The following is a 27,013-nucleotide window of genomic DNA, read 5'->3' on the forward strand; positions in this document are numbered from 1 at the left end:
TACAAACAAACATATGGACACGTTTTCAACTTCTTTGCTTATCTACATCAGTTTAAAATATTATCCAAAGACATATTGAAAGGAAAATATGTCAAACATTCATACTGATATGCATTTCCTAATGAAAAAATAACTTACCAACAATAGGATCATGGAATAAAAATGTATCTTTCTTTGCTAGGATCTGACAAACAATTCTACATTGATGCTGACACTAAGCTATATGCCTGTGGGCAAAACTCCACGTTTTGTTACAGATTCTTTTAAAAAGAAAGCACCAAGAAAAACTAAGGATACAAATTTGCTGATAGCCGTTGCTTTGTTCCTTCTTGACTCAATCAATCAATCATAGCATTTGTAAAGCGCACTACATACCCGTGAGGGTCTCAAGGCGCGGGGGCGAGGGGTGGGGGATGTTGTTACTTTTCGAAGAGCCAGGTCTTGAGGAGTCTCCTGAAGGTTAGAAGGTCTTAGGTCTGCCGTAGGCAGATGGGGAGGGTGTTCCATGTTTTGGCGGCGAGGTGGGAGAATGATCCCTGGCGGTCACTCACAGTAAAGTTGATATTCCCTATGAATTTGTCTAGTTTTAGAGTCACTACTGCTTCAGGAGTTACTAATATGTCAGGTACAGTGACTCAATTAGGCAGGCAGTGCATTATTATACACTACTCTCCACATTTATACAAAACAGTGAAATGAGATCAGCAGTCAGACAACTAACGCACAGCAATGAGGTGCACATAGTAAGGCACTTTATACATTTTCAGGGGCATCATGTCCAATGTAGTTGGTGAGGCAAAGTATAGTCACAAGCAAAAATCACTCCTCACCAGAGCCAGCACCCTTATTTAAAGGTAGGTAACCACCTAGGGCCTTTTATGCTGCCATTGTATCACTTTTTGTGACTCTGCAGCAGCGTAAATAATGTGCCACATTGCACCAAATTTACAAATTTACAAAGGGACTCACCTAAGCAGATGCGTCACTTTGTAAGCCCCTGCACTATATTATACCTGTGTCAGGTATAATGTATGCAGGGTTGGTGTTTCCCCGCAATAAAGGATCGTAGAAGAAATTTTGCGAATTCGCGATCCGTGAATTTGCGGATTTCCCCACGAAATCGTGGATTTTTTTGCAATTGCACTATACTCAACTGGAGTACTTTCTACTGGCTAATCAGTAAGTGCTACATCGTTGGGTAAATGTATCGTGCTTTTACTACACTACAGCTGCGTAAAGGCCCAGAAGAGTTGTCCAGTCACCACGTGTGTCTGTAACTTTGCCACCGCGCCCATAGACACCGAGGTCCCTCGAGGGAGCTGTCCATCACAGTGGGGGAAAGGGCGGGAAGAGGTTGCATAGCCTAGTGAGTGTGGGTCCAGGCTTCTGTGCGAGTTCACATGCCTCTTGTTTATAAAGGGTCAGAGACCGATCAGAGCAGCAGATGAGGAGAAAGCAGTAAGTGCTACCTTGTTGGGTAAATGTATTGTGCTTTTCCTACACTACAGCTGCGTAAAGGCCCAGAAGAGTTGTCCAGTCACCACATGTGTCTGTAACTTTGCCACCGCGCCCATAGGCGCCGAGGTCCCTCGAGTGAGCTGTCCATCACAGTGGGGGAAAGGGCGGGAAGAGGTTGCAAAGCCTAGTGTGTGTGGGGCCGGGCTTCTGTGCGAGTTCACATGCCTCTTGTTTATAAAGGGTCAGAGACCGATCAGAGCAGCAGATGAGGAGAAAGCAGTAAGTGCTACCTCGTTGGGTAAATGTATCGTGCTTTTCCTACACTACAGCCCGCTCAACCAGTCTTGGGGGATAAGGGTGTCGATAAGGGCGCTGTAACCAAGGAAACTGTATGTCCTACCATGCAAAGGTTGGTTCCCCCCACTAAGGTTTTAATTCCGAATAGCGTGTCCCATGGTAAACAATTGACAGAAAAGAGGCCTCTGTCGGTGAATCTTCCCCCTGAATCAATGCCCCTCACTATTATTTTAACAGGGGTGCCAAAACTAAGTCCAGAATCCCGTGAATCGGATAGAAAACTTAGGAATAAAGTCATTTGTTGGCTTAATAAGAATAGGCAATTACCCCCGGGTTCCAATACAGAGATTTTAGGTGTGAGGCGGGTGGATTGGATAGGTCAGAGTACAAAAGACCTCGAGGGGGACTGCATAATTGTTAACCTTAGAGATCCTTGCGTTGTAGACCATATACGTAGGAAACCGCGTTTTGGTCGGTCAGGAGACATTCAATCGATAGGCCTCCAATACTTCTACCCATATGTAGATACTAGACTGTTATCTCTGTCACAGAACTTTGTCGTAGGCAGACAGTTCATAAATAACAGACCAGATAGGTTCCTCCTTCATCTACCCTTAAGAAATAGGTTTGATGTTTTAAGGGGCATGGAGGGTGTGGACGGACTCTGGAATGGTTGTATTCTAAACAAGGTGGTCGTAGCTGATATGGATAAGCCTAGGGTTAGGTCTTCTACCCCGACAAAGAGTAGTGGTGCTGAAGACACAGTCCTTTTAGTCCCTCAAGTCAAGCAGGCCATTAACACAACTTATTCGAATGAAATTCTAACAACCCATTCATTCGCCCATGGTGGAGGGAATGGCCAAGTAGAACATTTGCGATCAGTATTGCTGACCAATAATCATGTTAATACTGGTTTCAATAGGCTCAGTAGAGAGCATTTAAAACCCATTAAAGCCACTCTCTGAGGTGGCGACTAACACCATAGGAACAATACCGGCTGAGAGCAGTATGCCCCCGCCACAAGTGACAATCCTCCTAGATGATGGAATTAGTGGAGCTGAGGGTAACACTTTTCGTTTAATTTCCTGGAATATAGCTGGTTTGTCTCGGAGGTTGGAGGACCCTTCATGGCTGAAATTTGTTCAGTCCTTCAATATACTTTGCCTCCAGGAATCTTGGTATAGAATGGATTTTAATCTTGATGGTTTTCAAATGTTTAACGTTTATGCTGAGCCCGTACCATCAGGCAGAGCTAAGGGTGGTCTTATAACAGCTATGTCGGTGAAGCATAATCTTATTAAGATTACTTTACTGACTGACTCCCCCTGGTATCAAATCCTTATGATTAAGGCTCTATTTCCAGTACAGCTGCTCCTAATAAACTGGTACTATAATATATTTTATGTAAATTCCACTACTGTTATAGAGAAATTAGAGGATGAGATTGTTAATGTGAGTAACAAGGTTTTCCCCCTCTTTATTGTATGGATAGGTGATTTTAACTGTGTATTGTGTAAATTTAGTGGGTCAAGAGTTTGTGGTATGTTGAACTCAAGCGATCAACCATTGGCTCAATTCACTCATACAAAACAGGGGGATGCTTTAAACAATATTGTCATGACGTACAAACTCTGTGTCCTGGATATGCCCAGTTTTTCTAGACCTATGGGTATACCCACCTTTCAAGGATCAGGGGGCGCAACGAGTGCAATTGATTTTGCACTGGTCTCCCTTAGGTTTGCCCATCTTATTAAGGATTTCCAGGTTGACGTAAATCCCGCCAGTGATCACAACCCCCTAATAGTGAGTTTTAACCCCGTAGTTGGGAGTAGTCCTACCCTGGAACAACCAATAACACATAGCCAGAACCAGGGAGTAACTCTGAAGTGGGACAAGGTAAATGTAGGGCAACTGGAGTTGGATATTTTTTAAGGAAAATAAGGCGGTATTGAAGCTTGTCTGATGCCCACAAATGAACCAGATGTATAATTAGAAACTTTGAAGAACTTTTAGGTAATGTGGCTACACACCTCCAAAAAACTGTGAGGGGGAAAAAAGAAAGTGGACCCACATGGTTTGATGGAGAGTGTTCTGCTGCACAATCAAGTTTAAAAAAAGCTTTACATCAGGTACCCCGAGACGCCGACCTTGTTAGGAAATCTAGGGAAAAGTATAGAGCCGCAATTGATAGGCGGAAATCGGAATTAAGGCCATAGCCTGGGAAGATCTTGGTAAAGCGGCAGAATTGAGGGATTGTAGACTTTTCTGGGAAATAATAAACCGACCTTTTTTAAAGAATGGGGACAAGGGCAATATATTAGTGCACATTCCGGAGGAGACCTGGGTACTACACTATGGGAAATTTTTTAACTCAAACGAGGTGCTGCTGGCTACTGATGATGGGGTTGGGGTTTTTAATCTGACGTCAGCTAAAGAACTTAGCCTCTCTATTACCTTGTCGGAGATAGAGGTTGCCTTGAGGATGGGGATTCCACTAAAGGCTCCCGGGCCGGATTCAGTACCTTTAGATCTCTTCAAACATAACCCGGAGGTCTGGGCACCACTGCTATTAAATGTCTTTAGAGCAATTGTGGTGGGGCGTATCCCAACTTCGTGGCATGAGGCGGTAGTAGTACCGATTTTTAAAAAGGGTGACAAGGGTGACCCTTGCTGCTACCAGCCGATATCTTTATTGGATGCCTCGTGCAAAACTAATGGGTAGAGTGATATTGGCACGTCTTGAAGCTTGGGCAGAATCCACAGGAACCATAGTGGACTCACAGTATGGGTTTAGAAAGGGTAAGGGAACCCCAGAGCAGTGTCTCAATCTGGCACTAATTATGGGCAAGTACATGGGGGCCAAAAATAGTTGTATTCATCTGGCCTTCATGGACTTGTCCAGTGCCTTTGACACTGTATGCAGGGGTAAGTTGTGGCAAATGATGGAAAACATGGGGTTTGAAGAATCATTAGTGACTCTGCTTCATAGACTCCACGCTGTCACCTCAGTGAAAATTAGATACGGCCCAGGAGGTGAGAAGACAAATCTAATTCCATTCACTGAAGGTGTCTGCAAGGGATGTATTCTGGCTCCATTCTTATTCCTGGTGTACACCAACGGTTTAGAAAGTTTTCTACTTGATAGCGGAGCCGACTTCCCCCAAGCAAATGGTAATAGGATACCGATGTTGTCCTATGCAGATGATACGGACCTAATGACCCTCACTTCTAATGGCATGCAGACTACCTTAGCTGCCTTTGAGGCCTTTATGGGTAACCTAGACCGCAAGGTCAATTTTGCTATATCTTTTGCTATGACTAGCGGCCCGAAAGGTGTAAAATCTTGTAGGTACATGGTAAGGGATTCAACTATCCCTAAAGTTGACAATTTTAATTATCTTGGCAACCTTTTTAACAAAAAGCTAAGCTGGGACCCCTTAATATCAGGTACAAAAAGTTACACAATCGGTCGAGGCTCTGTTTCTCTTTGCTAGCAAATTGGGGCAAAAACCGATCAGAGAATTAATAACTTTATATAAAGCTAAATGTCTCTCTGCTGCCGTATACGGGGCAGATGTATGGGGGAAATGTGATAAAATACAAGTCATGGAAAATAAAAAAATTTAACGGCTGTTATGTGTCTCATCAGGCACCTCTAAGAACTTTTGTCATGTGGAGGTGGGCATTACTTTTGTGAGTGATATCATTCATTTGTCGCCTCTGTTGTTATGGTCTAAAATTTGGCAGTCAGAAGAGTTAAAATTAACGAAGGAAATCTTGTCTGACTGTCTTAAACTTGATCACTCCATGAATATTCTGTGACTCCGATATTTTAGGGACACTTTTAATATAATCGGGTTAGGGCAAATGTTTGAAAGTCCAGTTATGGATGGCAAGGATTATAAGTTAATTATTAAAAAAGCTTATTATTCCAGCAGAGGCACTTTGAGAAATGGTGAGAACGCTGTATATAGGAAGGACGAGCTGAATCAGCAGTTCTACCTGTCCTATATCACCCATACTCAATGGCACTTTTTCTTGACAAGGTTTCGATTAAATTCTTTACATTATCTCTTTGCTTTCCCAAAACAAGGGGGGGTGGTGTGAGAGGCTAGCCCCTTGCCCTTGTAATAATAGAGTCTCACAAAGCACCCTGCATCCTATTCTTTTTTGTGCATTGTACAAGGATGCAAGAAACAGGTTTATCAAGCCCGTCCTGTTATGCCTTGGATCTCGCTATTACAAAGAAGGCTATGAGTATCTTTTGTCCTTGTCAACTCCAGAGATTTGAAGTGCCGTGCTTAGTTTTATCCGAGTGTCTCTTAACATTAGAAACAAATATGAATCCCCATAAAAGTGATAACTGTTTAGCTAAGAATATGGTGTGGACTTAAGACTGTAATGCGCTTTATGAAAAGTTTTATAGATGTGCCTTGACTGTTTTTGAATCTCTTGAAAATTTTAAACTGTAAAATGAATTATGGATTTTTAATCAATCATGTATTTTGTATAATCAAGTGAAGTTTGAATCTGTGTATACTTTTGTGATTCCCTTGTTGAATCGAATAAAGTTATTCGAACGAACGAACGAGTTGTCCAGTCACCACGTGTGTCTGTAACTTTGCCAGTCAATTAGTGGCAGTGCAAGTGAACAGTTAAGCCGTCTTAAGGTATGTACTAGGCACTGGCTTCACTGAAACCTATGGTGTGTGGTGGGTGACAGCTACACTTTGTGCATACCCTATAGACAGCCACAAACACAGGAAAACTAGATGAGTCTGAGTACCCATCTCCATACATCTGCATTCTGATGGTTGTTTTGACAGGAAGGGAGGGAAGGGCCGACACTTACATTTCAGTTGGTAGCAGCCTGACCCCACACAAAGGGTTGATTACCCCCTACTGATAGCCTGGAGCAGGGCTGGGAAGAAAGGACCTGGTGCACTTCAAAGACCCTTCTTTGAAGGCATGCCCACTTAAAAGGCACATTTTGATATAAGTACTGGGTCTCTGACCCAACCAATTTAGTAAACTTCTGGGCCCGTGACCACTCTACCAGAAAAAGAGCTGCTATGCTGCCAAAAGGACTGCTACATTGCCGGACCAATATTTTCTGAACTCTGCCATGCTGTGCTGAGCTGTCCTGCTGTCTGCTGTTCTATTGACTGGGTGAGACAGACTAGACTGCATCACATGAACCCAGAGTGACTCCAAGGACTTATTGGCTTGCCTCCCATTCTCAAGTCTCAGTGATATCAAAGACTTGAACCACCTGCATCTGCGCCTGAACACTATGCATTGGGAGTCTGCCATGCCAAGTGGTGATATCCGAGACTTCGACCCTGTTCAGATATTCCTATTATCTCAGAAGACCATATTTTGGATGGAGAAATTCTGCAACATTTAAAAATGTACTAAAAATTGATATCTTTACTTAGTAAAGAGGACTGTTCCCCAAACTAGTTTTCCATTAAATGGTAACTGATAAATGGTCTAGTCACCTTTTGTGTTCTGCATGTGTAGTATCTACTGATTTTTTAAGCACTGGCAAAAGAAGGGGGGGCGCTAGAGGGCGCGCTTGCGGAATGGCTGCCTAGCTCTGCAGCTCCCGCTCCTTGGTCATTGATCCTACATAGATCCTACGCCACGGGGTGCCGTGTTGCCACCAAAAGACCGGATCCTGCATCTAGAGACTCATCCCCACACTCGTACAAAGTTTGAGGCGGCTGTGACCCTCAGGGCCGGAGATACGGGCTCTTGAAATCTACCCGACGCCTGCCCTGGATCTAACTGAGGAGGGCGCCCGGCCGCTGCAGCTACGAGACCCCGGGGCTTGCCACGAGGTGCCCAGGCCACACTGCGGCCTTGCCTGCTTTGCCTGATTTACCTCTCCAGACCGGAGTGCGGCGGAGGCGGAGAGGGTGAGCGGACGCGGCGGCCCAGCGTTAGTTCACTACCCGGGCGAAGCCTTGCCGGTGCAGAGTGAGAACTGCTCCTGCCGGGGCGTCTGCTGCCGTGCCTGCTCCTGGTGGCGCTGCGGGCCCGGACCTGCGCGGCGCTGCCCGCCGACTTCATCGTCCGGGGGACGGAGCGACCACAACTTTGCGGACTCCCCTTGTCGCCTCCCGCACTACCTGCCTGCACGGCGCCACGAGGCCTACAAGCGCTGGGGGCGCCGTAGGCTACAACCGTGATTCCGGACTGCCATATCTCAACAACGCTACCCGGTGAGTCGCATCGCGCCTGGTGGTGTCTGGTGGGGCGCGCTTCCCTGGGTCTGGCCCTGCGGCGCAGCAGGGGGACCGGTGCCTCGACGTCCCCGCTACCTGACCGGTGCCTGGGACTACTGCTGGGGGCCCAGGACAGGGCGGACGGCTGCTGCCTCTACACGTTCATTGGACACTTGGCGCTGCTGGTGGCACAAGCTGCGTGATACTACAGGGCCTCGAACCTGTGGCCCTCCTGACGTGCAGCTGACGTGCAGCTGACGTGCAGCTGGCTGTTTATCGCCTGCTTGGATCTCTCTACCTTCCCTGTTCTAGCTGGCCACTCACCTACCTCGAGGCGCCGCCATGGGGCGACCTGACACTCGCCAGCCCAAACTGAGCTTCGATAACTCCCGCAAGGGCAATACATCAACGCAGACGCGCCCGGGGCCTAGCGAGGCGCCCCCGCAGCCTGCCCCACCTGTTGCCCCTGCAACGGACATTACCAATCTGCTACAGGAAATGCGGCAAGGATTTGCTACCGTGGTGGAGAAGGTGGACGGCGTCACGGCCCGACTGGATGCCTTGGTCCACAAAGTGGACCGCCATGAAGAACGCCTCACGGCTGCGGAACAAAGAATCTCCGACAATACTGACGCCGCCGCGTCCCACATGACTCAGTTGGCAAGAATGGATAACCTCCTCCGCATAATTGCGGCTAAGAACGAGGACTTGGAAGCGCGAAGCCGCCGAAACAACATTCGCATTATTAACGTGCCGGAATCCACTGCCACAGGCAGAATGGAGCTCTATGTGGAGAAATTGCTTAAGAGCTCAATCGGAGAGGAAGCTTTCTCATCCCAGTTCATAGTGGAGAGGGCCCATCGCTCGCTGGCGCCTATGCCCCAACCTGGCCTACCACCGAGGCCCATAATTGCTCGACTATTGAATTATCGAGATCGCGACGCGGCCCTCCGAGCAGCCCGGACGCAGAGGTCGCTGAGGTTTGAAGGCATCACGTTTTCCATCTACCCTGACTTCACACCGATGGTGCAGGATGAGCGGCGCAAATTCCTTCCAGTGAAAAAGAAACTACGAGAGGCCCAAATAGACTATGCACTCTTGTACCCGGCGAAGCTGAGAATTACTCACCAGGGCATGCAACGCTTCTTCACCGACCCGCAGAAGGCCGAGGATTACCTTAAATCGATCCGGAGAGCACGCAGGGATGACCGGGCGCCTGAGGACGAACTAGAGGATGATGATCTACCTCTAGAACGCCAAGGAGACTAATGGCCTTCATGGACTTTGGACTATGATGGCATTGTACCTATCTGCTGGTTGGCACTGAGACACCATTTGGACGATGAAGAGGTACACGAGTGAGGACCTTTACTGGACATCGCACCCCAGTGGTAACGTATACCAAGGACCGCTCTCTCGGCCCTAGCCTCCACCGAGGGCGGTACAGATTGGAGCTATGGGCCGGTTAGTGGCAGCGCGCACCTTCAGATGTTCCCCTATCGGGTATTCCCCATTGACTTATTGCTTGTTTGGCTGATTGCCACCCAGGAGTTGGGGGGGAGGGGAATGTGGGGGGGTTGTTTTTGGGGATCTTATGGCTGCTGGCATGATTGGGATGCTGGGGTGGGTGGGGGGGGATTGAACTTCGTAAGGTTACTGTTGCTTAAACTGTGCATATCTATACTGGCTTGGTGTTGGACTTGGCTCTCCGGACGCAGGTGTGGCTTCATGGCTTGGCCTAATTGGGCCCCTTCTATTTTACTGTCATTATTCCCATGGCTGCTGTAAACTTGGCTGCGCGATTGACATGTCTTTCTTGGAATGTTCGGGGGTTGAACGATGCTCGGAAATGCAGGAATGTTATTGCCTATTTAACTAGACATCATATACAAGTAGCTATGCTGCAGGAGACACACATGCCCATACGCAAGAGCACCCCGTTTGGACTGAAATGGGCAGGGGCCCGTGCATTCTCCTCCTATTCGTCCTATGCAAGAGGTGTGGCAATACTTGTGGCCCGTGGAGTACCTTTCCACCACGTTGGGGAGGAGGCGGATAGGGAGGGGAGATACGTTTTGCTGTGGGGGAGGGTGGGACATGACATCTATTTATTTGTCTCAATGTATGCACCGAATGTGGATTCACCTGCCTTTTTTTCTACGCTGTGGGGCAGGATTGTTTCGATTGGGGCGCGACATGTCATCTGGGGTGGTGATTTCAATCTGGCGCTGGCGCCCTCCCTGGATAGGGCGGATGGGGTTAGCTCCTACAAGCCCCGAGCTAGGGAGGTTTTGGAGGGGGTGGTGGAGGAGGGTGGTCTGTTTGATGCCTGGCGACAGCTACATCCCCACGGTCGGGAGGGCACACACTTTACATCTCACACCGGGACTTGGGCGCGCTTGGATTACTTTTTGGTGACCCGGAGCGTCACTAAGGAACTGTTGGGAGTCGATCATTTGCCTAGAACCTACTCAGATCATAGCCCTGTTAGACTGCAGTTCCGGACTCCTGGGTGGGACAATCCGAGGCCGCAGTGGAGGCTAAGCCCGGATACACTTCTTGATGAGCTTTTCCGCACAGAGCTAGGCGAGGAGATTAGGGATTTCTTCCCTAGGAACAAGGGCTCAGTAGAATCAGTGGAACACATATGGGAAGCTTTCAAGGTCACCATAAGGGGTTTCTGCATATCTAAAAGCCATGGGGTTCTGCGGGATATTCTACGTACCATCACCACATTAGAGGGAGAGCTACGAGCACTAGAGCTTCAAATGGCGGCAGGGGACGACCCACACCTACAGATAACCTGTAGGGACACACTATCCAAATTTGAGGAGGAAGCTGCCAGGGAGGCGAAATACCGGAGCAAACATTGGGTGGCCCGGAGGTACTGCGAAGGGGATAGGCCTGGTAAAGTACTGGCCTCACTCACGCGCCCCCCGCGAGCACACAACATCATATTAGAGCTCGCAGATGAAACTGGCGCTGTCACTAGAGACTCAGATGAGATACTTGCTGCATTCACGACGCACTATTCAACACTTTACACTTCCAAGGCGGAGGTGGATGCTCCGTACGCAGACTATATGAAGGACGTGGCGCTATGCTGGCTCAGCGATGGCGATAGAGAGTTCCTTGCGGCACCTTTCGAGCTCGAAGAGGTGCGCGAAGCCATTATGTCCCTCCAGAACGGGAAGGCCCCGGGACTCGATGGCATCCCAGCCGAATTCTACAAAACTTATATTGATATTATGGCACCCGTGCTGAGCGAAGTCTTCACCGAATCGTTAGCTGATGGGGTGTTACCCCGCTCTATGCGCGAGGTGGTTATCACCTCTCTCCTGAAGCCTGGTAAGGACCCCGCCTCTTGTGACTCTTACCGTCCACTCTCCCTTCTAAACTGTGATGTGAAGATCCTTGCCAAAGCTCTCGCCACGAGACTCTCCCTGCTCATGACTAGAATTGTCCTGCCCGACCAATCTGGCTTCGTGGCGGGTAGATCCACTTCCCATAATCTCCGCACCCTTTTCTCCCTGCTTCGCTCAGTTCACCCTGATATACCAGTGGCGGCTGTTTTCTTAGATGCCACCAAAGCATTCGACTCTGTCGAATGGTCCTACCTCTTCTCGGTCCTGACCCGCATGGGTTTCCCTAAACTGTTCCTAGCCTGGGTGCGCCTCCTCTACACAGACCCCACGGCGAGAGTGCTGATAAATGGGAAGTTGTCGTCATCCATCAGCCTCACGAGAGGTACCCGCCAGGGTTGCCCGCTATCGCCCCTATTATTTGCTATTGCGGTCGAACCATTGGCATGCCGCCTGCGCCAATTGCACCGAGAGGGGGCGATACAATGCTTGCAGCGGCAAATCGATGTGTCCCTCTATGCGGATGACATCACATTATATGTCAAGTTCCCGGATCTGCACCTTAACCCCCTGCTTCGTGAGTTCGTCCTTTTCGGGGGTCTGTCGGGTGTTCACATCAACTGGGCGAAATGACAATTTTTTCCCCTAACGGATGCGGTCCGTGACTTCCCACTGGATTACCCGTTAGTGTGGTGCCGAGATGATCTTCGCTATTTGGGGATCCGTGTGGCGCGAGATAAAGATGAGACACTCCGCTCCAACTATGGAGTAGCCATAACCAAATTGGCTGCCTCCGTCGACAGGTGGATCACATTGCCACTCTCCATGGCTGGCAGGGCCTCCCTCATAAAAATGGTTATATTGCCCCGTTTCCTGTATTTCTTCCTCAATATCCCCTACTACCCTGGCGCTTTTTTCTTCAAGACACTCCGTGCTGAACTGCGCAGACTTTTCTGGGGTGGCAAAACTCCCCGACTAAAATGGTCCACATTGATCCTTCCCTATGACCAGGGCGGTTTCGACATCCCTGATTTTGAAGCGTACTACCTGTGCGCACAAGCGCATTTTGCTTACCACTGGATGGCTCCTACCCCTTTCATGCCGCACATAGCGGTGGAAGACTGGATAGCACACCCGCTTCCATTGAACGGCCTGATACACTGTCCCGAGACTTCCATCTCTACATCGAATACCTCGGTGTCATGCACGCTAGATGCGTGGCGGCGCATCGCTCGGCGGCTGCTCTGCACACTGCCCTACTCACCTAAACTACCTCTTGCCTATCACCCAAGGCTTGCCTTGTTATCGGAACTGGGGTTCAGACAGCTCTGTGATAAACTTCACGTTACCTGCTGGGGAGATCTATTTCACAACGGACTTTTCAAATCGGCGGATCTTTTCTTCCAGAGGCAGACACACACGCCCCTTGAACTTTTTTACTATATTCGTTTACGGGCTGGGATGCGGGACATCCTTCCCGATTACCCTACTGAACCTGCGACCTTGCCACCGCTGCATCACCTTTTGGAGTCGCAAGATGGGGCCCATTTGGTCTCTGGGCTCTACCGCCGATATCGCGGAGCTGCTCCTTTGCCAGTCTCAGCCGCCCGTCTGCGCTGGTCAGCGGAACTTGATACTGAGGTCTCAGACGACCAATGGCAGTACTGCTGTACATTGACTTCCCGCATTTCTGCCAGCTGCAGGTTGAAGATTATACATTATAAATACCTGCAGAGGGTTTACTACACACCGGTCCGGAAATATAAATTCGGACTGGCCGATAGCGACCGCTGTGAACGGTGTCGAGCTGAGCATGCTGACTTTCTTCACTTGGCATGGTCCTGCCCCCAGATTGCTGATTACTGGCGACAGGTCATTGAGGCTGTTGCACAGATGGTGGATGAGGAGATTCCTGAGGACCCCCTGGTAGCCATCCTTGGGTATACAAAGCACTTATCTAAGGGATGCAGAAAATTTGCCGACATAGCATTCCTCCTGGCCAAGCGACGTGTCGCTTGCCGTTGGAGCAGAGGCAGAGCGCCTAAGTTCAAAGATTGGCTAACTGATCTAACATATTGCCAGGATCAACATACCACTTTCTCTGAATTATTGCCTCGCGCGAGTAGACCTAGGGACATTTGGGACCCGCTGGTACACTACCTGCTTCAACGCTCGGCCGAGGATGCGCGATCGGGTGATGAGCCCACCCTTTCTCAATCACAATAGTACTGTCCACTACATTCTGACTCTTGGCTGTGTAGACAGCGTGCGGATTTCCTCCGCTTAAAGATCCTCTGTGCCCCTGTTGCCTCCTTGTGAAGCATGAAGCTCCAGCCTCCATGGTGCTACCCCCCCACGCCCCTTGCTATGCCCACATTCCCTCCCGACCGTGTAGACGAGGGCCCCCCTTCCCCCCCCCCTCCGGGAACCACTATCCTGTATGTCCCCCCTAGATTTGCGTTCTCACCCCACGAACTGCCGCTCATCTAGACAGTTAGACCTGGGACACTCATCACCCCACACAAAGACGCCTGGCAGAGCCACCACATTACACCACCACCGTACACTAATGTCGCACAGTAATGCACTACCGCCTTAAAGTAACCTTGTTGGGATGTTTGTTTTTCCTATCTCTTTTCTCTCTCTTGGATCTTGTTTCTCCAAATTTAAAAAATAGAGTGGGGATCTCTCCTCACTCACAAAAAACCTGTTCGACTGTGGCACATCCTTCCCTGACCTGCCCCACCGGCCTATGCTGAGACGTTATTTATTTCTGTGATACGCCGCCGGGCCCCCGGGATGCCGGCTACAAGGCTGTGTAAAGTTACTTCTCTATTTGCTGCCGGCCTCCGGGTTGTGGGCACCTCAGGCTGTGTATCCTTACTGTGCTTGTATCAATAAAGCAGTTTTGAACACCCAAAAAAAAAAAAAAAAAAAAAGCACTGGCAAAAGAAAAGAGCGTCTCTAGTTCAGTAACTAAACATATATCTAAAGGTGCCTCATTTGGAAAGCACGGTAGTATACAGCACAGTGTGTAAAGTATAATATGAGGGCAAATTAGCTGTGGTATATGGTTCTTAGAGTGGTAAAACACTTTTACTACATTTTCTACCTAATTGACATTTTTATTCTGTGCATTAGTCTTCCCTTTAGGACTCAGAGGCACTGCACTGTCCATAATATAATTGCGATGATCTCGGACTGCATACAACAGGGAATCAAACTAATAAGCATTGTCCTTAATCTGGTCCAAATTGAATAAATATGTTTAAGCTCATTCTTAGAAAGAATCATTTGAGATTTGTTTTAAATATTCAGAAAATTCTTTTCACCGCTTTGTAGCCCCAAGGGGAAAGGCCTGGACTCAATTCTAACACATCTGCAGTGGGGTTTGGAGAGAGTCGAAAACTCGGCTGTACTTAAAATGAGTTCTTAACTAACCAGTTACTGCTCCTTATAAATTAGCAATTCCATATTAATAATGGCACAAAGAACATAGGGGCATATTATCAAGAAGGACGTTACAATTATAGCTGTATTAGCGGCAGGAAACTGCCGCTAAATCGGCGATAATGGGCTTGATAATATGCCCTTGTGAATTCCCATAGAAGCCCATGTTCTGGTGTGAACATGGGCTTCTATTGGAATTCACAAGGGCATTTTATCACGCCCATTACCGCCGCTTTAGCGGCAGTTTCCTGTCGCCAACGCAGCGATAATTGTAACACCGTTCTTGTTAATATGCCCCATAATGTTACAAAGTTTTATGACTGAGACTAAAAATAATGCACAGCTTTGGGGCATATTATCAAGAACGGCGTTAAAATTATCGCCGGTTTAGCGGCAGAAAACTGCTGCTAAAGTGGCGATAATGGGCATGATAATATGCCCTGGAGATTACCAATAGAAGCCCATGTTCACACCAGAACATGGACTTCTATTGGAATCCTCAAGGGCATATTATCAAGCCCATTATTGTTGGTTTAGCTGCAGTTTTCTGCCGCTAAACCGGCAATAATTTTTAACGCCGTTCTTGATAATATGCCTCTTAGCTCTTTAAAAAAGCAATTGAGAAATCAAACTTACGCAATTCATCAAAATATGTATCACCCCCATCAGAACCCGGGATTGAGCAAACCAGTCTTGCTTTAAGAAACGTTGTCCATTTATTGATTAAACTGCGTTGGCCTCCTGCATCATTCTGAAATGACATCAATAAATACTATTTAGAAAAAAAGTGACCGTACTACAACTGTTTTATACATTTACTATCTTACAAAAATGCTAAAAAGTTTATATTAATTGTGCACCCTTTTTACTATGCTATGTATTCAACACACGTGCAGGTGAAATTCAAGGCATAATATTTTATGGCACCATATTTTAGAAAAATACAAGAAAATATAAAATTGATTTACTTAAAATCATTCTTTCATGACCGATAGTTACACAGTTCTATGGTAGCAATTTGTAAAAGTGCAGTTGGATAACATATGTATTTTGCCAACATTTGTTAACTTTTCGGCAGATTTCTAATGAAACCTTATGATGAATATGATTAGTAACACCCATTCATGATAGAAATACATTCTGAGGAAACACGTAAAGGCATTTAAATGGTCAGAGTACAATGTTATTTTTCTATTAGAAGCATTCTTTTTGTCGGTGTAACTACTGCATTGAATGGCTTTTTGCCATCAAAACAGACAGAGTTACGCAAAATGAGGAATACTGATGCCTGCCCAATTCAGTGTTTAGGGTGTAGGTAGTTATTTATTGTTTTTGGATTAATCTGTTTTAGGACAGACATTCATATCTAACATTGCTGGTGTTAGACAAAATTAAAGAGGGTCATGCATCATTAGTTAACAAAAGCAATAGAACGGAATTATTACTTTTAAATAAAAGACAACAATGCCATCTTGAAGGTTTCTCCAGCATGGAAGGGAGAGAACAAACTTGCGTTCAATAATTCAATAGTCCATCTATATCTATGTTTACTTTAAGTTATTCACACATGTATAGAGTTAACTACCATTGTTAGAGGATTCCAGTGAATTCTGTTTCCAGATGCTCTTGTGTACAGATCTGGAAACACTATCAATTGATTCAGCCTTTTTGTTGAAACATGGTTGTCTGAGTTAAGAATTGGTTTGTGTAGCTGACATAAAATGTGGTAATTAATTTGGGAGGGTGACCCTCCTGTCAACTTGATTAACCTACTCTGGTTAAGTCAAAACACAGTTTTGAGGGAATCTCAGCTCTACAGCTGGTAGGTATGGCACTAGCAGCAGGTACTCTCAGATAAGTGTGTGCTATGTTCAAGCAGTAACAACGTGTTTATGCTAAAGCACCAAGAAGAAGTTGAGCACTATGGAAAACAAACAGTTAGCTGTGGACTGGTGCCTAGTCGCAATTTCAGGCTCACTGTGATTGAGCAAAGGGCAAGACTCTCAGCAGGACGTCCCAGTCAAAGGGTTGCCTTTAGACATAGTCTCCAGCTGCTGGAAATTGACTTTTCTGGTCAGTCTTGCAGCACTTACCTCCAGTCTTCTGGGTGCTAAGTCCCTCTACAACCACGTTTCCTGCCAGGTCTAGTCTTCTCTCGTCAGCTGAAGACTTTTGGAGACTGAAGTCTTTCTGATTTCATTTGTCCCTGACAATGGTAAACACAACCACTGACCCTTGAATAGCAGTTACAGACCATGGGTGCCAGCAGAATTTAGAGATTCATTAGTCGTTGTGTGAGCCCTTCTTCCAGCAGGAGCCAGTAGTGCAAGTCAGGATATTTCATCCAGTAGGGCCTTCTTCTTCTGATGGAGTTTTTCCAGCTTCAGGAAAGTTCTGAGGATGAGGTGGTGGCTGAGGTGTCAGATGTATCCTGTGCATTAGCCAGTGATTGGAGAACCTCTACTGCCAAATTCTAACCATTGTTATGCACCCCCACCTCTTTTTCTGGCACTTGCTCTCTACCTTACTGTTAGAAATAGGGGTCTCTAGTTGGCAGAGGAGGTACCTTTATCCAAATAGGAACCCTTGCTTTTAGTCAGGGTAAGGGGGATACACTTCTAAAGTAACCCCTGCTCACCCCCTTGTTAGCTTGGCACGAGCAGACAGGCTTATCTCAGAGGCAGTGTGTAAAACATTTGTGAACACATACAGTAATACAGTGAAAACACTACAAATGGACACCAAACCAGTTTAGAAAAATAAACAATCTTTATCTAAACCAACATAAGACCAAATGACAGAAATCCACAACACAGTTATCAAGATATCCTTAAAAATAGGTTATTTACTCAAATAAAGCTTCTAGCAACATATAACTCCACCTGGATTTATTACGTCATGACAGATGAGAATCGCAAATAGCAGCACCGACCGCGAGGTGTGCGGCGCCGGGCCCGGAGTCAAGCAGACCCACAAAGAACAGTACCTTCGAATTGATGAAAGCAAAGATAGTGCACAGCGTCAGGGAGGTGATGCTTCATTGGCTCCTGCGGCGTCAGTTCCTGAAGACCCCAGGGGAGGTGATGCCTCTGTTCCTTACTGCAGCACAGGGGAGGTGAGACGTAGGTTCCATCCTGTGTCTAGGAGGTGATATCATGGATGGCGGCGAGGCGTCGGTTCCTTACGACGATGCGATGTCAATGGGTTCGGGAGTCACTCACGTTGAGGATCGGCTCCGCGTTGATGAAGCACCGCGTCAGTGAAGTTAGGGCTACGGTGCGAGTCGGGATGGTGAGTCATGGACATCACGGGTGGTGTCCTCGGCTCCGGTGCAGGCAGCGGCCTCGTTGGTGGCATCAGAGTCGATGCTGCACAGCATCAGCGGGCATCGGGCCTACGGTGCAAGTCGGGACGGCACGTTGTGCTCTTCATGAGCGTTGCCCGCGGCTTCGGTACAGGTTACGGCATCACTCACCGGAGTTGGTGTTGCAATTTCCTTCTGTGGCAGCTGAAACAGTAGTTACAGATGCAGAGAGACAGAAGGGATGAAGTCTTTGTGTCCCTGCGACTTCAGAACAGGAGGCAAGTTCAGTTTTAAGCCCTTGGAGATCTTTTCCTCAAGCAGATGACAAAGCAAACAGCAAAGTCCTTTTTCACATTTCCTTGGCAGCAAGCAGCCACTGCAGGCCAACCCCAGACAGCAAACAGCACAGGGACTGTCTTCCTCCACAGCTCTTCCCCTTGGCAAATGTTTCTCCTGATTTCCCAGAAGTGATCTAAAAGTCTGGAGTTTGGGCCCCTCTTTTTATCCACCAAAATCCTTTGTTCTCTGAAGGCAGAGAATGTCTGTACGTGGCCAAAACTAGTTCTGTCCTTACTGGTGCAGCTTCCTGGCAGGGGGTGGAGACAGCATTGTTGAAGGCAGACCAGTCCCTTTCAGGTGAAAAGGAAATCTCCTCCCCTACTCTAAATGCTGCCCAGGTCCATTCAGCCCAGACCTCACTCATCAGACTTCTGGAGCCACAGCCCCTCTCCAAGCCCTTTCATCCAAAAGCCAGGCATGCAATACACAAACCTAGCAGAGGCACACTGGATGGTTAGGCAAGAAAATACCATCTTTCTAAAAGTGGTATTCTCAAACACAGAATGAAAAAGTCACTGTCACTAAACGATGCACTTTAACATTCTGAGTGAAGGCATACTAAATTTTATTTTTCTACCTTGTTCCTTGGGCCAGTTATGTTTATAAGATGTTATAAACAAACTCCCCATTCGGTCCAATGGGAACAGGTAGCCTTGCAATAGTGAAAAACGAAATTGGCAGTATTTCACTATCAGGACATGCTACTCACACCAGGTCATGTCCTACCTTTTACATACAATTGCTCCCTTCCCACAGGGGTACTATGGGCCTACCTTAGGGGTGACTAACATGAAGAAAAGGGAAGATTTAGGGACTGGCAAGTGTGTGCACTTGCCAAGTCGACATGGCAGTCCCAAACTTCACACAGGCTCTGCAATGGCAGGCCAGAGTTACATTTTACAGGCTGCTTCTGTGGGTGGCACAATCAGTGCTGCAACCCACTAACAGCATTTGATTTACAGGCCCTGGGAATACACACTGCACTATACTAGGATCTGACAAGTAAATCACATATGCCAATCATGGAATCACTAATTCATAACAACAATTTACAAAGGGAGCACTTGCACTTTGGCACTGAACAGCAGTGACAAAGTGCCCTGAACATCTAGACCAGCAAAACGGAGTCCAACACACAGCACAAACACAGAAGGCAACAGAGCAAAAAATAGAAGGGAGACCCACACCAATGGTGCCAGGTCTAACAATGACTGTAAAATAATCCAGTAGCCCCTGTTTCAGGGTGGAGAGAACCAGCAGTCAGCACAAAGGCCTGTCTTTAGCTTCTTCACCATCACTTGCTTGCTAGGGTCTAAACTGGTTTTCCCTACTACTGTGGCTGGAGCCTAACTTTCTAGGCTGGTCTGGAGGATGTATAGAAGACCATGTTGCCATCTCTTAGTCAAGGTAGTGCTAAAGCCGCCCTTTTGTCAACTGTTTGTGCCCACTCCTAGATAGTTACTCCCAGCTAACTGGTCAGCAGGTAACTCCCATTGGCCTTTCTTGGGCCCAGAGGCAAGCCACTGTCCTCTAAGTAAGAGCAGTGAATTCTTGCAGCAAAGGATGTGTATTCCAGGTTTGTAGGTGTGATGAGTGCAAGAACTGGTTTTAAGCCAGTTATGGCTCAGGCATCATAAAGTACATTTTTACAAAGCTACTTTTCTGCTTAAGTTATCAAAACTCCGATCTCATCATTAAGTCAGATTTAAAAAATAAGCAGGTAATACATTTGAAGCAATTTTTAGCCCTTTCCAAAACAAAGATAAAAAATACAAAGTGTAATCTCACCAAGGCCTATTAGTGAAAGGCCAGGCCTACAAAGTGACATATCTTTCAGGTAATATTTCACTTGTGAGGGTACAGTAATTTAATTATGTAGTGTGCCCTGTTTTTCATTATTTGCACTATGCCCTGTGGGCTTACAAGACACTGTATGGGATGACTTACTTATATATGTAATAAATAGGCCTTTTCTACATGGCAAAGGAATTTATATCTGACATTTATTTTACTGTAGTGCATTTTAAATGCAGCTTAGCTGAAGCAGTGGTGTACGTACACACTGCAGCTCTCATATGCCATTTAACATTCCATGCCCTAGGTGGGCTTAAGGCACTATTTACAAAGGACTCATAGGGAAGTTAGATAGGGCAACAAGAGAGTTTAAATGTATAGCACATATTTTTGAGTGAAAGCACAGACACTTTACTACTGTTTAGCTGTGGTAACGTAAACAGAGTCCAGAAGCCAGCACAAATAGGATCCAGAAAAGGGTGCAAAATCAGGGTTGACCTTGCAGAAAAAGATTTTGCTGCAGCAGCTTAGTAGTACAGTGAGTTGTTTTATGTCTTTGGGTATCCTTGTTGTGTATGATCTATCTGTGGGAGTGCTGAAAGATTTGTCTGTATTTTTTTCTGGATTGGGTGATGGGTTGTAGATTCCTCAGAGGCACTAAAGTGTTTTCTATCTTGAACTATCTGAGTGTTTCTAAGATGTATTTTGGTGATATGTAGAGCGCTCTTGAATTGAATGCTCTTTATATGCAGTGGCTACCTTATTGTGCACATGAGGTCATCAGGAGGTTCCTAGCATTTTTAGTAGGGAAAAGCAGCTTATAAGTGTGATTTCAAAGGCACTATGTTGTAGAATTCTTTAGTGGAGATAGTATGTGTTGTTGGGTACTGCAACAGCTACATTTGTTGGCATATCGGGGCTTTGTTGGATGTGCATAGGCATATACATTGTACTCTAGGCTGCAGAAGGCCATGCCAGAATTCATGTAATCTTGCAGTATTTTCTGAGAGGTAGAAGCTACATGAATAACTAAAAGGCTTTGCCAAAATGGCGAGTCATCAACAAGCCACAAATACATTATTGCCAGTGCCTTGAATATAGTGAAGATCATTTGAGTATCCCCAATTATTGTAATTTAGCATGAATTTGGTATATTAAAATTAAAAATTGTCAAAATAGGCATCTCATCCAGACAATCTGTACTGGATTCAATCGTTTTACAATCGAGTAATTGTCTCACAAGTGAAACCCTTGAATTTACAAAGAATGCATCTGCTTGTTTTTGATGGTGATAACTAGACTTGTCTGCTATGCATCATTAATAGAATATTTATTTGAATTTCTGCCCTTCTGCCTTTCATTCAATAAAACGTAATGGGTAGAATTACATTTCTGTAAGTTTGTTGTCATAGGTTATTGGTTCTGGCACTCTCTGCAGGGTCACCCCAGATGTTTGCCTTCGTGTGGCTTACACCTAATTGCCACCTCAGGTCACATTCCCTTAAGAACATTTAAATACGTGTTTTTTTCATATTTGTACTTTAAGTAAAACGTGAATTATATAATAATATATGAATCATTAGAATAACGAGGAAAAGTAATCAGATTCATATACTACATCCACACACAAATCTTTTCATGTTTGCTTTGCTTAAACGAATTACAATTGTACTTAAAAACAGAATGTCCCTCTTGTGACATTAAACAAACTTTGTGTATCTTCCGTGAACTCTGTCTGAATGACCTTTCAGTCTCTGCCACAAAGATTCAAGGGAAACAAAATAAACACTTAGCAATCAATCTACATTCCGAAGGGCTGAAACAGTGCTATTGTTGGAGCATCCGAACCTCCATTGATTAATCTGAATTACTCAGCATGGTCAAACATGTTACGCCTGAAACACAAAGGTCTTTGAATACCTCAGAGTAAACCTAGGGGCAGATTTATGTCGGACTTGCGCCACGTTTACGCCGCCGTTGCAACAGCGGCGTAAACATTGCGCATCCCTGCGACCCATTTACAACGTGACGCATCTAGGCAGATGCGTCACGTTGTAAAGCCCTGCGCCACCTGTGGGCGTTCCGGCGCAGGGTGGGCATTCCGGGGCAGGTGCGCCTCGCAAAAGTGCCTGCGTGAAATCTACAAGATTTCACGCAGGCACTTTTAGGCCAATGCTGCGTCAAAACCCTGCGCCTGCTTAAAGCATCATTGGACGGATAGGGCCCCCCAGAGCATTGCTGGAGCTGCGTCTCGCTTGCGACGCAACTCCAGCAATGCGCCGCCTTTACGGCACAGATGCGTCACGCATCTGTGCCGTTTTTGCCCCATGGTGTGCCGCATTGTAAATGCGGCGCACCATGGGTGGCGGAGTTGCGGCGCACAATAACTGGCGCATCCCTGGGGATGCGCCAGTTATTGTAAATCTGCCCCCAAGTGCACAATGTAAGGGGCAGATTTATGAGGCCCTTGCGCCTCTTTGTGTCGCAATTGCATCACTTAATGTGACGCAACGGCGGCGCAAACCATGCACCCTATTTACAACGTGACGCATCTAGGAGATGCGTCACGTTGGAAAGCCCTGCGCCATAAGGAGGCGTTCCTGCGCAGGGGGGGCGTTCCTGTGCAGGAACGCCTCTTAAATGTGGCTGAGTGAAATCTCCACTTTCTACGTCAATTCCTTTCGCCTGCTTGAAGCAGGCGTAAGGGTGACGCACCATGCATTGAAGAGGTGGCCCCTGTGCATTGCAGGAGTCATGTCGCACTTGCGACATGACTCCTGCAATGCGCCACCCGTACGCCGAGAGATGCGTCACGCATCTTCACTGCCTTGCACCATGGTGCGCCGCATTGTAAATGCGGCGCACCATGGGTGGCGGAGCAGTGGCGCACTGTGGCGCACATTAACTGGCGCATCCCTGGGGATGCGCCAGTTAACATAAATCTGCCCCTAAGTCCTTATAATTATGAGTTAAAAATTCCAGTTTCACATAAATATAATAAGTGGAATATTAGAATTATAAAGTACATTTACGAAGGTCGAAGTCGACCAGAGGGACAGATTTTCCACTGTTGCAAGTTTGGGGTTCAGAGTGGAAAAACTGTAGTGATGAGAGGGTGCCTATGTAAAATTAACGGAATATCCACACAACATTAGGCGAGTGGATATTTGCATGTCCGCTTGCACCTGTGTAACGCACTGGTGTAACTGGTAGTGAGCAGGGAACAACTCAATTTTTCTTGAAGATTAAAGGGAACACTCCATTGAGGAAATTATTTTGTCTAAGTTGAAAAAAGAATGAAAAAATAAACATTAAGGGCTCCAAGGAGATAGGGGTCAATTTACTTGTGTAAATTCATGTTTTTAGTTCCCAAAATGTGAATTCGTACTGGTAAATATATATCCTCACACATAATATTAAACTTCACTTAATTTTTTTATGCAGAATTGCAATTAGCAATAATCTTACAAATTAATGACTTTTACATTGTAGCATTACAAGTGGACAATTCGCTAGCATGGGAGAAATGAGGGCATTACATGGGAAAGTCTGCCTAACTCAGAGAAACCCCATGGACTCGTGAGTTTTCAGACATTAACTAATTTCTAACAAGCACATACTCACCCTGAGCACAGTCAGAGATTTCCGCCTGTCATGCGCAGGTGTAAATCTGTACTCGGGTTTGCAATGGGAGAAAATATCCCCAAAATTGGTGGGTTGCTTGAGAAAGGAATCTCCAATGGATACAACTATTTTCCACGTTTCATCTTTCTTTGAGTAAAGGGACTTCACTGTTCAAAATCTTCTATGCATCTGCCTTACTCGAGGTTTATGCGATCATCAGTACTCTTAGAAATATACATCTATTGTGGATTTTCAGGTGTACCTTAGTGAGATTTACGAATGTAGAAAGACAGCAATCTGCTTAAAAAGTAGAAGAAAATCCTTTAAGCAAAGATGCCCAACTTTTAAATAAGTTTTTTTTGTTTTTAAATTGTGCTCGTATTTCTTCTTGCTTGATTTTCAGTGGCTAGTTCTATGTTACAGCCTTCACTGCTAAGCGCAGGGTCATCACCAAGGTGCACAGTTTGGATTAGAAATAAACAAATTATGCCTTGCAAGGTTTAAAGAGCTGACAAGGTACCGCTACTATCTATACCAGTGTTGCAGGTGGTTACGATATCCGGCTTACACTCCCCATGTCTTTTAAATCATATTGGTCAAAGATTAAATAACAAGGGGGCAACAGAGATGCCTGAAGTTTCTTGTTCGGGTCTGACAGCAAATGGCAACAGCTGGGCCCTCAAAAAGTTCCATAAAATTAATACGGAATGAAAGCAAGGGATAGCGATGAAATGGAAGGGCATATACAGGGGAAGTAATGAAGGAGGTATGTGTTTGATGTGGGGTTCGCAGCAAGGGTTGAGAGTAAAAAACATATGGAGTTTCATGGAGTGCTTTACAAAAACAAGCATTTACAATGCAACGGTTTCGCATTTGCAAAAGTTTGAGCTATTGGCATTGTAAATGACAACATTTTTATTTATGTGTTGGTTTTGAAAACAGATAAATAAATGGCACGGTCATTTACAATGCCAATAGCTTAATCTCTCGCAAATGCCACACATACACACCCACAGAGAGCCCCCCCACACACACACACCCACACACAGCCCCCCCCCCCCACACCCACACGTTTGTGACAGACCTCCTGCTTTCGGGATTTAAAAAGATGCCAAATGCCACTGCTGTTCTCTTTTTTGCTGCGACAAAAGTGATGCTCGAGTTTTGTTTGGTATGTTATCATTTAACTTAAATGGGCGCTATATACCCTGCTAGGAATGCAAACTGCAGGGTGGGTAAGGAGGTTTCGTATTGAAGGTTTGCCGGGCTGGTCCCTTTCGCCCCGCCAGGGTTCAGCCAGCAGGAACCCCAGAGCCCTGCACGGCGCAGCTTTCGACGAGGCGAACTCTAAAAAGTAAGTCCAAACAACCAGGGCTTTAAGTAGGATAAAAAACTCAAAGGGGTGTGGCCGATGTAGTTGGGGGCGTGGCTTAAAAACACTTAAATTGAAATTCTGCGTTTAGCCTAGTGTGTTGCCCGACTGGTATTCTGCTGCTTTAGGCATTACAACCAGATAAATAACACAACAAGTAACATTATACCTACAACAAGCTGGGACTATTGGATTTGTCAACGGTTGTAGTTGCATAAAATAAATAAGCAACAACTATGGCTTTAATAGCATACTAAAAATGCTTCAATTCTGAAATGATGAGAATGAAAGTACTATAACGAGTCTCTTTGAAGTTACATAAAAAGGCAGTGAAGGGTGGTACTACTGCTGCAGAGTTAAGATTATTTTTTCACCCTGAAGGGGAGGGCAAAAATGGAGTGCCCGATAGGGACCGGTCTCAGCACCTGCTTTGTTGAACTGCCGGGTGTTGAGCACCTGCAGGACCCGGCCCGTTTAAAGCCCTGCAAACAACCCTGATAAAAGTCTGTGGGGCTAACAGTTCATGAGGCAGTCAATGCGGACAATGCCATGCTATGAAAAAGGTAAAAAAAAAAATCTCAAGGCCGTTGCTCGTGAGTGCGCCTGTTAAAATAGGCCTAGAAAGGGGTCGGTTTCTCGTTCTGTAGAGGTGGCACTCCTGGTCTGACTGGTAGCTCCCACCCTGCACAGACAGTGTGCATTACCAGGCCGGTAATTATCGCATCCAATAAAAATGCGGCACAGAGATGTTGGTGAACAGTGTTTGAGCAGGCATCGTAGTTTATCAGATCACGTGCAATCAAACGCCTAATCTGTCATTCAGTTTCTCCCAAGGACAGAAAGCGCATTTGAACCTAACTAGTGTTCTGCATGTAGCCATTCATGGTTAGTCAATGCATCATCACAGCTGGTAAGATAGCTCAATGAGTGCAGAGTTCACTGCTTTGATCTGTGTTTGACATGCAAGCCGCACAATGGGATACCCTCTAATCATTCTGAGGCTGACAGGGCGAATGCCACAAGGACGGGCGACAGCGTCCCTGTGCCAGGAGGCAACTTGATTTGTGTTATAAAGATGGCCGTTATCATAAAATCATAGATCCATGACAACACTGGAAAAGCAAACACACTATTCAGTTCAATGTCGCAGCCTGCTGCTAATGGGACACAGGGACACATTGGAAACGCACTCACGCGCGTGAGAGGCAGTCCTGCTCACGTGCTGCATCACCACCAATCCTTCCCGCACCTTTCACTCGGCCTACCTTCGTCTGGGAGCTCACATGTATGGCCGTGGGGTTTAAACGTGGCTGTCAGTACACCAGAAACTAGGGACAACAAAGCATGCGGGCTGGTGCTAGGGATCGAGCAGGCCTTTATAGTGAGCACCGTACAGCCCTGGTTCGTTCTCAAGTTCTTAGGATCAGCTGTAACTGTTCTGTGACTGACTTCCGAATCTACCGGATTCCTTCAGAAGATGAATCAACATTAAGTTTACATTTGTGTAGGTGAGATACTGGAATTTTTCGCATTAACTGACCGCATCAATTTAATCGATCCGACCACAAAACATTTATACAAGACAGAGGGGCAGTAAGTCTGGCCTTGGTAGGGTTGTGCGGGCGGAGGGAGGGGGGAGCGGGACTAAGGAGAGCTGCGGGTGGGGGGAGGGGGGGGGGAGCGGGACTAAGGAGAGCTGCGGGCGGGGGGGGGAGCGGGACTAAGGAGAGCGGAGAGCTGCGGGCGGGGAAGCGGGACTAAGGAGAGCTGCGGGCGGGGGGGG

At 46.5% G+C, this 27,013-nt stretch overlaps 1 protein-coding gene across 1 annotated transcript in view; it reads right to left on the reverse strand.

The window, feature by feature from the left end:
* The window catches only part of SEMA3D (semaphorin 3D), a 366,628-nt gene that overhangs the window by 134,715 nt on the left and 204,900 nt on the right, over nucleotides 1-27,013 (reverse strand). The window contains exon 9 of the mRNA XM_078674186.1: nucleotides 15,434-15,548. Within this exon, the coding sequence (XP_078530312.1) occupies nucleotides 15,434-15,548 (115 nt within the window). The remainder of the gene's footprint in view (nucleotides 1-15,433; nucleotides 15,549-27,013) is intronic.

This window comes from Lissotriton helveticus, chromosome 1_1 (assembly GCF_964261635.1).
Source record: "Lissotriton helveticus chromosome 1_1, aLisHel1.1, whole genome shotgun sequence".
In the NCBI taxonomy this organism is placed as follows: domain Eukaryota; kingdom Metazoa; phylum Chordata; class Amphibia; order Caudata; family Salamandridae; genus Lissotriton; species Lissotriton helveticus.